The 12,571-nt window shown below is 38.8% G+C and overlaps 1 protein-coding gene across 6 annotated transcripts in view; it reads left to right on the top strand.

The window, feature by feature from the left end:
- KIAA0232 (KIAA0232 ortholog) overlaps nucleotides 1-12,571 on the top strand; it is a 64,001-nt gene extending 51,430 nt beyond the window's left edge. For 4 of the 6 annotated variants that reach the window (XM_074541708.1, XM_074541712.1, XM_074541711.1 and 1 more), the window contains 3 exons: nucleotides 6,864-6,945; nucleotides 8,855-8,952; nucleotides 9,929-12,571. In XM_074541708.1, coding sequence (XP_074397809.1) covers nucleotides 6,864-6,945; nucleotides 8,855-8,952; nucleotides 9,929-10,108 — 360 coding nt within the window. In that variant the 3' untranslated portion in view covers nucleotides 10,109-12,571. The remainder of the gene's footprint in view (nucleotides 1-6,863; nucleotides 6,946-8,854; nucleotides 8,953-9,928) is intronic. The other 2 variants (XM_074541710.1, XM_074541713.1) reach the window with 2 other exon arrangements.

Here is a 12,571-nt window from a genome sequence, read left to right as displayed (position 1 = left end):
CATAAGTTAAGTAATAATCAAGATAAAAAATCCTTTCTAGCCAAAAGTACCCTGAGTTTTTCTTGCCGTGAGCTGCCTCTGTTCTTGAGTAGAAACATTTAACTATCAAAATGAATTAGATGTGTGGCCAGCCCAGAGATATTGTCTGGATAGCTGTAAGTTACATCTTACATTTTCTTTTCTTTACATTGTACATTTTCTTTTCCTCTTCAGCCTCCTCTTGCACATACTCAGCAATTGTAGTATTTACATTTGAGGAAGTTTTTCCATTTTCAACTGAAGAGTTGCACCCAGCTTGTGTTGTGCAATTGCATATTTCTCAGTTATAAGTTTGAAACATTAACTCATACATAGGCAAGCTAACCTTTCTCTTGCTAAAACTAAAGCTCACCTTTTTGTTTAACAAAATCAGACTTTCTTATTTTCCTTCTTTCTTATTTGTTTCTTCTCTCATCCTTCTTTAAATTAATTGCTTCTTTTCCCAGCATCAGTAAGCTGATATCTGCTGCTTGCACAAGAGAATCAAGTTTGTGACTTTTCCAGAACCTTTCTAGACATCTTGGTTCCTGCAGCTCTGTTAAGTTAACAGAGAAGTGGCTTCAGAAATCTTTACTGGAGTTTGGGAGGTTTCTGTGTTTGTGGCAGGCCTTGCAGAAAGAGTGATCAAAAAACTTAATGAACTTAGACTGTAAGTCAGAACAGATTCTGGAATTGCCTTTACCAGGAGTAAGTGAAATGTAACTTCATCATGCAGTAGGGCATAATGAATGAACAAGTGATTTTACCGTTTTTTGTGGCAGCAAGAGCCTGAAGTTCCTTCCAGCCCTTTTCAGATCTTCTTTCTGGATGTGTAATGATCTGTGAGGTTGCTTATTCTCATCTTCACTTCAACCACTTATCCATTCAAGTAACTAGTAAGTGGCTGGTATATACAGTGGTGCCATAGCTTATGGTAGCTCTGAGGCTTGTAAAAGGTCTTTTGGTAGTAAACAGTGCTCAGAAAGCCCTGGTATTTCATTTTATTTGAGTTCCTTACTGCAAGAGGAAAACTTGCTGCTTCCCTTGCTCAGGTCACATGATTTTGTAGGCATTTTCATAGCTTCAAAGTGATAAACCACTGAGAAGTACCAAGGGCCAACAACCCTCTCAGCAGTCTAGACACCAGTTCGGTTTGCAATTCAGCTCTTCCTGGGGGGCTTGGGGAGCTTCATTACCCCCTAAGCTCAGACTGCCTGGGTTAACTTGTCCCCCTCTGTCTACCATGTCTCCAGAAGGTGTGTGCACACTCCAGGCTTTTCTAAGCACCTGTAGTTGGAGTCTGAAGGTAATTGGCTTTTGGGCTCAAGAGTATTTATTTAAATTTCTTATTGTGCTTAAAGGTCTGTAAAAGATGTGTGTGAGCTTTTTTCTTTTAAGAGTGATATTATTTATTTTCATGACCATTAAGCTAAATCAATATAAAATACCTAGAATTAGGACAGTCTAGGAGCAACTTTTTTCATGGACACTCCACACATACATGCATGGGGGAAAAACAGGCACTGTGGTGTGGATTTATTAGTATAGATCAATATTTGTAAAGATTTTTTTTAAATGAAACTTCCTGTGTTTCTGTGCTTGACTTTGGACAGAAATGAAAGTCATTGTTTAAGTCAGTCATCTAATATAAAGTTTGAGTTGTGTTCTGAGGTACCACCAGTATTTTTGCAAAAATAATGAATGTGAAAATACTAATATAAACCACAGTGTAATAGTAACACATTCTGGTTTGCATCACTTAAACTTGAGTTATATATGTGCTGTGGAAGCACACATCTCTGAATACCTCCTATTTATGAACAAGACTGTAGGAGAATCTGGTTCAGTTTCCTCCCTCTTACCTTCTGTATTAGAGCACTTGTTTTAGAATTACAGTGTATTTTGCAACAGGAATTTGCAAAAAGCTCCTGCAGAATTTTTTCAAACATGAATGATATTTATATATCTAGCCATAAGATTAAAAAAAAACTAAGATTAAACCAACAACAAAATGAAACCAACAAAACAATTTTTAAAAAAAGCCTAAACCAAACAACCTCTACAAAAAACCACCAGCACATGCCACCCAAATAACTACATAAAACCCCACAAACAGAGCTCCCTTGCCCCCCACAAAGTACAGTCCTTTTTCTTCTGGGTAAATGCTCCTACTGTTTAGCTGTGGAGTCATGGGTAGGTACACAGTCTGCACCAGGTAATGGCCTGTGAATATACCAACACTGCATCTCCTGTCAACGCATTTTATATGGGCTCCAGTCCAGCAGGTGTGCTCAAAGAATGCTCATCCTGTCTGGTACTTGAGACAAATAAAAGAACCTCTGGGGTTTTAGGGTCTGAACCTGCCTGAGACACTGGTTTTGGGGATGAGGAAATTCTACTGTCAAAAACGGTGTTTGTGTATCTCATGACTGAATTGGCCTTGAGATTTGGTGAGGTTCTGTGCTGGAGTGGAGTAATGCAGTGGAAGTGTATAACGCCTTTTGAAAGGGCTGTCAAGAGAGGAAGGGAAGAGGGATGATTTATAAACATTGGTTATGAAGTCACAAGGTAGAAGGTAAGCTTTCATATATCCAGGTAGTGGTAAGGGGGAGACAAAATTTGGACGTGTCTACTGTATGCCTTAAAGTCAGAGAAATCGAGTGGAGAAGGAGCATGTAGAGTCATCCACACGCAAAGCAAAGGACTGACTGTAAATAGTGAATAATCTGGGGGCTACCTAAGACAGGACTGGGCCAGATAGTCCTTGGTAAGTGCTGGTCATGGCAGGTGGTGAAAACACCTACAAAGACTTTTAAGCTCTAACTTTCTAATTATGAGAACATTATTTTGCAGAGATATTGAAGGGATTGTATGAAAGAACTTTAAAAAGATAAGAGTTCACAATAACAGTTTAAAAATCATGAGGGAAAAACCTCAAGGTTTAAACAAAGCAAATAAAAAAGATTTGGTACAATTCTAGAAGTAAATCAGAAACAGGAAGATGACAGAAAGATATTTTATAAACAGAACTAACAAGCTTGGAAAGCTATGAAAATGTAATATCCAAAGTATTGATTAGTGCATCTGTTGTCATTTTTTATGAAAATACAGATATTACACTGTTTCAGTGAGTCATTGCAGTATTGACCTGAGTGTCATGAAGAGCAGCAACTAATTTGAGAAAAGCCTACTTGTTTGAAAACACATGGAAGATAGAAAATATATAAAGATGCAAATCTTGTTTTTAAAGAGGAAAATGGAACTCAGGGAAAATGGAACCAATGACCCTCTTAAATTGCCTAAACTGTATTGTAAACTGTAAATGGCCCAAATGAGTGAGTAGCAGGAAGTTTCCAAGTATTAGTTTAGGAGAAAGATTGCACTCTCACAATAACAGTCAGTGGTTTGCTAGGGGACAACAGAGATGATTGTTTTTTTTAGTATGTGCATGTTTATGAAAATACCTGATAATTACAAACTGGGAAGGTCTGCAGGTACACTGGAAGACAGGATTAGAATCACAAAGTTGTTAATTCTGAACAGCATCTGAAACATAAAATGCAATGCTGCTGGGACAACTAAAATTTCTACAGAAAATAATAACCCTCTTTCCTAACACTATGGGAGGAGTGACAGTTGAGGAGGTGATGTGAAACAAAAAAGCATTTTCAAATACATCATAGTTGAGTGTATATCAGGAATGATACACTGCAAAAGACAGCAACATGGAGATCCCTGAACAGGAATACCCTTCTGTAAGAGCAGAGTTGCTGTGCTGGAGTACTGGGCTCCTTGTATGAGGAAGGACGTCTTGAGGAGAAAACACAAAAAACCACAGAGGTCACTACTTAGGAAAACAGAGTGAAGGAACTGGGAGTGTTTTTTCTCAGATCAGGGAGACTCTGAGCAGAGGCAGCAGTTTTGCAGAAGCCATGTGCATAGTTAGAGGAGATAAGGGAAAAGCTGTGTTCTCTGTAGGCTCCAGTAAACACAGAGGAACTGGATGTGATTACCTTAAATCACACTAAGGGAAATTGAGGAATGAGAATTGTAACCAGACAAGGAGCATACTGTAAGGCTCAGTTATTTTTTAGGAAAGCAGTGGAAATTCTGCCTTGATGAGACTGAATGAATAGTACATTGTAGTTGATTCCAGCTTTGTGCAAGAGTAGAGGCTAGATTATGTCATAGAGTCCTTTCCACATATATTTTCAGTAAAATTCAACAATGAGTTTACTGCCAAATAGGTTTGAAGAATATAAAGTCTAGACTCAGCTCCCTTTGTTCATTTGTGACTGGCTTCTTGAGCCAAGTGTATCTTCACTTGGTGACTGTTGAACTAAAATTAGGGCCTGATGTTTTGGAATGGGAGTCAATGGGTTCATTGCTGCTTGGGCTTCTGAATTATTCATGTGTTGTATTCTTCCTGAGAGTAAGGGCTTGCAGAGCAGGTTCAAAGAAATATTTTCTTACAGATTAATATGATTTTTTCTGTCAGTTGTAACACTTCTGATAATATTCATTCAGACTATACTGAGGCTTTAGTGTTTATTCTGTTCACATTCTTCAAGCCTTTTGTTACCCTTGTCAGCCATGATCCTTGTCAGCAAGTGTTGTGAAGCAGTACAGCTAGTCACTGATGGTGTTTTCCAATTAGTATCTCATAGTCTTGGGAGAAGCCTCAGTTACCCTATGCCTAGCTTTAAAACCAGAAAGGAAACCCATCAGTTTTCTCTCTGACCTCCCAGCAAAACTGGGAGTCAAACAGCATTGTAGCTGGTTTTGCCTTGCTCTCTATGAGTTTAACTTAAGAATAAAGTAACATGAATATGAATGGTTTCAGAGAGGAGAGACTTCCAGTCACAATATTCATTATCACCATTCTAAATAATAGCTATTTAGATGGTTAGTTGGAAAAATTAATAAAACTTTTCATAAAACACTGGAAGTGTATAGAAGTACACTTGTGAAAGAGGAGGAGAAGGAGACATAAATTGAAAATCCTGTTTTCAAAAGGAAAGATTGCCTACAAAGGAAGGTAGACTTGAGCTATTTGGGAGTTGGTATTTTGTATTTCCTGACTGGGAACATCTCTTTAATTCACAGAAAATTTCACAGTGTGAGACTGCATTTCTAGGAAACACTTCAGCAACTGTAGGAAAAAACTTTTCTTCTGCAAATATATAAAATGGACATTAAAAGTGTTCTCTATCCCCTCCCAAACAGAAATTCAGCAATGAGCTGGGAGCTCTCTGTGAGCTGCCCCAGCTCTCCAGGTGTCAGGGCTGTGATGGAAGCACAGGGGGGCTGAAGCAGCCAGTGCTGGTTCAGCCATGGAGCCATCCCAGAGCAGGGGCTGAGCTCTGCTGGTGCCTCAGCCTGGGAAGCAAAGCTGCTGCAGCTCCTTGTGCCCTGCCAGGCTCATGCTGGCTTTGCCAGTACCTGCTGAGGTTCATGTAGCTTATCCCATGTGCAGGTGTGACAGCAGCAGGGGAGAGACTTTGAAGTTAATAATACATTGTGCCTATGGAGTTTAGATGCCTCTATCTATAATCAGCACAGAGTGAGGCTTCCATGATTGAATGTATTTGTAAATGCACATATTTCTTACTATGTCCTGCTTATACCCTTGAGCTGCTGCTTTTTTTTTTTTTAATGTTAAAAAAGGACACCAACCGATGGTTTAAGTTCCTAAGAAATTTTTTTTCTGGAATTAAAGGTTTGAATTTTTGGAGGGTAGTTCCAAAAAGACTGTTCCTGGGTCTTATGACGGGAAACCAACATGGATAAGTTCAAATAAGTTGAATCTAGGACGTGTCTCTAAATACAGCACTCTTGAGTCACTCCTTTGTTTTGAGAGGGGCTTCTCTTTATTAAGGAGTGCGTGTTTGTCAGTTTAAGTTCTATGGGTGTGTAGTTCTACAGCAGGTTAAGGAGGAACAAAAGGATGCTTATTAATCTTGCATATTTAAACATTCTCAAGTTTACTGAGGAGGAAGCTGGCTAGAAAGTCTGTGTTGAAGCTCATTTGTTCATGTTTATTGTAGGCATTTGCACTGTTGTTTGTTTTTTGAATCATTCTAATATCTATAGAGGATGTTACAAGGTGGCATAATCTTTTGAAAGCTAATGGGGTTACCTGAGGGACAGCACTGAAACTGGGGGCATGTGTGTTGTGGCAAGCCCTTGCTATTTTAGCCATGTCCATCAATGTCATAAGGAAAGGCCTCTGGTAAAATTAAACTAGCATTAAAATATGGGGAAAGGGAGAGAATTTTGGCAGTCTTAGTGAATGGATTACTTCTACGATAAAGACAAATCATTGATCATCCTCATAACCTCTTTTTCCTCATGTTGACACATAATTCTCTAATTTTGTGTTTTTCCATTGATTAATGGTTCTGCCAATTCATCCTCCCAAACTTTAAACATGAAATTTTGCCACTTTTTGTCCACTGTCTTCTCTGTCTTGTGTTACAATGAACTGTTTGTCATGTTGGCTAACATTTCACTGTACTTCTATCTCTTGGGTAGCTCTCTAGATTCTAAAGTGTAGGGCTGGAATTAAAATATTGTTTTCTGTATTTCTGTAACTCTGTATGGGCAAAGTCTGAGCCCCAGCATGGAGTTCGTATTGGCTGTAAGAGTTCAGAGAATGAATGTTCCACTGTAGTTTGACAGTCATTTCCCATTAATGTTACAACTTGAGCAGTGTGACCTATAAGACTTAGGAAAATTCATTGTAATACCAGAATTTCCTCCTCTACATGTAAGTATATTATTTATGGCAAAATGAAGTGTGATTATTGTCTAAACACTTTCCTATATTGAATACTAATCTGCAGAGAATGAGTGGCAGCCAGGAAAAGCAATGCTGGTGGGAAAAGGCGCTCTATTCTCCCCTTTTTCCTGCATCACAATGTGAAGGTAAGCACCTCTGCCTGTTAGAACTAACTTGCTGTTGCACCCATATTAGAATGAAATGCTCCTTGTTATGGATTAGAATTGCTGCAGATGGATTGGATTTACTGTCCGTATTTTAAAAACCCACACCAGTAAGCTTCCACAAAAAAATATCTCATCTGAGAGAGAATTGGGATGCTTCAGTTGCACTTGTAGTAGACCTCTAGCATGATTCTATATTGGTTTTAAAAGAAAGTGGTTGTAAAATAATCCTAACATTTACACATATTTACTTAATTCCAAAGCCTGAAATTAAATAAACAGGAAATCTCTGATTGTGAAAACACTTTATTACATTTTTTAATGTTTCATCCTGAAAAATACTTCTTAGGTAGATAAGTCTATAAGAATGAGAAAACACGATGATTACCTTTTATGGGTGTGCATAAATAACGTGCCAGTTATTCAGTGAATGTGTGGAATCTCTTTGAGGCTGGGAAGGAGAGGGATTTGCCACTTGCCCACTCCTTTCACACTGACAGACTGGGAATTTTTCTGTCCTGCACAGAGAGCAAGTCCAGTCTTAGTAGGCAGGCTGCTCGTGACCATAGCAGGTGTGCTTCCAGCACTCCCAGGAATCCCTAGCATCTGACAGCTGACTCAAGGCCAGGTTTTCAGTGGACTGGCAAGAATCCCAGCAGCATTTTTTGCCCGCATACCAATTCAGCTTTTTCTGTCTCCAAAGCAAGAAGCTAAACAAGACCATTCTGAATTAGTATCCTGAATTGACAGGATCTCTGGTGCTTTCTGTTAGTACAGGCTCAGGGTGAGAAAGTTTTGATTTGAGACCTGGTTCCTTAGTAGTTTGAAAGTAGATTAGTCAGCTATTATTTTTGAAGCACACCTTTAAGCGCAACCAACTAAAACTAGGTTCCAGAACAGCCTTACTTTGATGTTTTGGACAGTTTGGGTGACTTCCAAGAACATTTTAACTTTTACTTCACTCCCAGCTAGAAGTGTGCCCAGTGCAGGAGCAGATGGGCGCTCAGAGCTGCCACGTTGGCCAAAGCCGTCAGTCCGTCAGTCTTCCCACAGGGGGACCGGGGTCCCCCGCAAAGCTGCGGCGCCGGGGCTGCCCCCTGGCGGCCAGCGCCGTGTCAGGGACAGCGCCGTGTCTGCCAGGGACAACGTCATGTCTGTCAGGGACAACACTGTGTCTGTCAGGGACAACACCATGTCTGTCAGGGACAACACCATGTCTGTCAGGGACAGCAGAGCCACGGTTTGCTCTGTGCGACTCAGTTTTTAAACAAGACCGGGACTTGATCCTCACAGCTGACATTACTCTTCCACAAAGTTTTTTCTGTATCCAGTTTTCAGTGTGGGTACTTTTTATATGTGGGTGTTGATGCATGTGATCCATATGTATCTATCTACGTGATAGATGTTGATGTTGTATATACAAGTTTACTCTGGTAAGTAGAAATCATAGCATTTCACATCAACTGGGGTTCTTGAGTTTCAGTGAGGAGCCGGCTACTGTTTCAGTCTACACAGTATGGGTATAGAAATAGGAGTGATGTGGAACACAATGCAATATCAGAATTGAAAAATATACTGAACCATTTATCATAAAAAAAGTCATTCTTGTTCTTTGATATTTTAGGTGTTTTCCTTAACTAAGTAGCTTCTTCTTTTACTATTAGTTATTCAGGTAGGATTTGATGAAGTTTCCATGAGGTATTATGATGATTTCTTTATGGGTGTCAGACCATAAAAACCCCCACAAGCACAGAGTTTACATGGCATAGAGTGTGAATTCCAAGAATACATCTCTGGATGCTGAAATTTATGGTAAATGTAAATAACAGTGTTCCTCAATTCTGTTTTTTCTTCCTTTGCATCTGAAACACCCCCACAAAAACAATATAAGAGTGCTATACAAATGCCAAGGGAGAGAATGGTGTAGGAGAACTTGCAGATGTAAAGGAAGTATCCAATGATGATGAACATCTTTTAGATTTTAATATGGTAAGTTTGTCAATGGTTTGGGGGAGGAAGTTGATTTCTTATTTTATAAGGGTGGGCTACTGCATCTTTCCTTTCATCACAGTTCTCAGTCTACCCTCAAATGAAATTCCTGCAAAAACCTTCAAAAGCTTCTCTTCTCTTACTTTTGTTTTTTAACGTCCTCTGCATCTTGAGCATCTTTCTAAAAGTTCCTCAGGGTGTTGTACTTTGGGGAGTACAACCCTTTGTACAAACAGCTGTGCTTCTAGTAGATAAGCAAAGCCAGTTTCCTTTGGGAATGCTTGCCATTTGCTTGTCATGAGTGTTAAACATGAGTCTTCTTTACCTTCAACTTCTAATTTCAGTAAGTATAGAGTGAGCTGAAGTGCACATGAGGGCAGAAAGGACCAGCAAATAAAGACATAAAGATACTATATGCTGAATACTGTCCTCATTGCAAGCAAAAAAACTCTGGTTTCTCCTCTAGGGAAAAAAATTCATGTGTACATGTGTTTATTGATATACCTTTAAACTCCAGAGTGATGATAGTGCTTAGTTTAACATTGTGACATGCTTGCTATGGCTTTACTCATTCAGATGAAAATATATTTAAAATACATTTGCTTGAAGTTTAGTCAGATCTGTGCTGTGTTTTCCTACTATTTAATACTTCCTATCAAGTTTCGGAGATAACTTTTACAGTATTTTTTCTAACATGAACTGTGATAAAGATACATCCTGAGTTCACTTTTGATTCTCTTGCTGTGTTGTGCAAATCCTAAAATTAAGGAATAGGAAAAAATAAAAGCACCACCTTTTTTCCCTGCTGTTCTGCAGTCCTTTCTACATAGTGGACTAAGTCAGGATTGAGGAGGACTTGCCCTGTAATCGTGGCATCTCTCTTGGACAACTAAAAATCCATATAACCTCCCAGCCCAGAGAAAAGCAAGCATGTTCTTTATTGTTCCCCATCAACACTGTCAGTTTAAATCCTTAGGTTTCTTCTGTTTATGAAGCAAGATGTGCAGATGATATAAATGCTGAGGCAAAACCAAATGGCTTCAGGAAGAAGATCTACTCCAGTGATAGCTCCAGCTCTGAAGACACAGCTTCAGAAGGTGGAAGCGAATGGGCTGATCCATGTGAGGAGGAGCTTTTTTCTCGAACTCAACTGTAAAAACTGCAGAGTAGAGCAGATGATTGAAAAGTAACATGAGATGGAAAACTATCTTTCTTGAGGGTCTGTAGCTCTAAAACAACAACTTGAGTTTCCTCTTCAGTTAATGGATTCAGATGTGTATTTATCTTTCTCTTCTTGCTTATTTTATAGATGAGGACACAGATGTCCTGTTGAAGATTTTTTTTCCCAAAAAATACTGTTAAATTCTTGGCTATTTGAACTAGACTAGATTGTGTTGTCAAATCAAGAATGGATGTGCATGTGCTTGTCTTAGTAGTACCACTGCTTTTTTGCATCTTAATTGCAGTTATTTTCTTTCGTAACTGTAGCCCTACCACTATTACGATCTTCTTAGCATCGCAGTGTCTACAACTACTTCTGCTATTCAGAGACTTCAGCTTTCTGCACATTAGGCTTTGTTCTTTAAGAACTGGGAGATAAATACTTAACACTGTAATCTATCAGTGCCTTTCTGAATGCAGGAGAAAAGCATGAATGACTTGTCCAGTCTTCATTCAGTAAATCTCATAACTTTGAAGTAGGAACAACAGGGTTGTGCTTTAGAGACTTACAGAAACTGTGTTTTCTATCCTATGATTCCCCCCTCCCACAAACCAACACTGAGGATACCATGGTTTGTATTTTTGCTAACTGGAGAAGCCAAGGATTTTTTTGTAGGTATGGAGGCAATGTGGGTTTTATTTTTTTCCTTTTTTTCTTTTTTTTTTGTCCTTTTTAGCAATTTGCCAATGTGGGGCAGAAGTTCAAAAAGTAACACCAAAAATAATAAACCACTGGGGTGATGTGTGGATTGTTGTGAATTTTGTTAATGAGTAATGAGAATGTTGTCTTGTTGCAGATGAAGGCATTCATGTAACCTGCAAAAGCATCCTGTAACTGAACTTGAGCCTGAATGACTGAAACTCTCTAAAATGCTCAGTGTTCAATGTTTTAAATGCAAAGGGTCAGTGCTTCACTTGAAAGAAATCCTGTGGCTGCTGCAGTTAGCTGCTGTTGTGGCTGTAATTTAGTAAATCTCGTAGTTCATTTTGTGTTTCTGAGAGAATGTGTGGGGCAAGTTATGTGTGTGGTGGGTGGGGGTAGGGAAGGTGATGACTTACAGCATACATGTGTGATTGCAGTAGTGATTGTTGCTTTATGTGACTTGCTTTTAAATTTTCTTTGTTAACTTAGAAAGTCAATACATTGTCAAGTTGCATCTGTACAAGACTATCAACTCCTTCTGCTTTTAACACATTATGCAAAATGTATAAGCCAGGAGGAGCAATATTTGCAAAACTAAACATTCTGAGTTTTTAACAACTCCTAGTTTAAAAAAATGACAACAACTAACTAGTCTACATGATCGCAGCATGTCTATAACACCAGGAAGTGCAGAAAGTCCAATACTGACTTGAAAAGCTTCACCATTATTTTTGACAGGCAATAAACCTCACAAGAAACATAGCTGTTTGAAATGTGAGCTGAACTGCCTTTGAAATATGTTCTGCGCTAGAAATGCTTTCTGAGTAACTGGGTTTTGTTGCCTTTGTTCAATTGACAGTGTAAGAATTGAAATACGTGGTTGGGAAACCATGCCAGTCTTTGTGCAAGCTTTTGGTGAGATCCTTACTAAAACTGGCTTGGTTGCCCTTATCCAAGGACTTTGTTTTGGTCCTCCTCTTAGACTATGTTTTAGGGTTTGTATTCATACAGCAAATCTTTTGACACTTTACAGTTTCTTTTCTTAATTTATTTGCAGACTTTGAATAGATTTTATATATTTTACTTTCTTCTGGAGCTTCCTTGAGAGGTTGTTTAGCACCTGCACTGAAACTAGTTAACTGTAACATGAAAGGAAAAAAGATCTTTACACACAAATTCTTCAAATCACTACAGTGAAGAATGGAATAGAATTCATTTGAGAACAGGAAGTGACCAAGTGGACATATTTCAAACACAAACTTCAGCTCAGTTAATTCTGGCTAGAGCTTCTTCCTTGGTAAGAAAGGGCTCAAAAGTAACAAAGGTGTTGCTCATAGTTACACTGTGGCATGTAATGATTCCAGCACCTTTGGGGAAAATAAAATCCTATCTTGAGCTTGGGCAATAACAAATTGTCTTTACTTGTTTTCATAGTTTAATGGCTAAAGCTCTAAGGCTTTCAGTGAGAGTTGAAGTGTGGTTTTTAGTTTTTCTATATGGATAGAAACACACACCAACAACAATAACAACAAGAAAAGCATTAAAGGTTGGCATACGCTGAACCGCACTGTGGGATGAAGCGCATTGCATATCCATAGCATTGAAGTATCAGTTTTCCATTCCTGGGCTGAAATTTGTTTCTACTTTTTGCTTCAAGTGGTTGTATTGTTCTGATTTCACGTACACCAGAGTAACTGATTTTGTTTTCTTGTGGAGTTACTTAACACCGAATAAAAATATAAAAGGACAATTGGA

The sequence above is a fragment of the Zonotrichia albicollis genome, chromosome 5 (assembly GCF_047830755.1).
Source record: "Zonotrichia albicollis isolate bZonAlb1 chromosome 5, bZonAlb1.hap1, whole genome shotgun sequence".
NCBI lineage: Eukaryota > Metazoa > Chordata > Aves > Passeriformes > Passerellidae > Zonotrichia > Zonotrichia albicollis.
The sequence above is the reverse complement of the archived record's forward strand: the minus strand, read 5'-3'. Positions and strand labels throughout refer to the sequence as shown.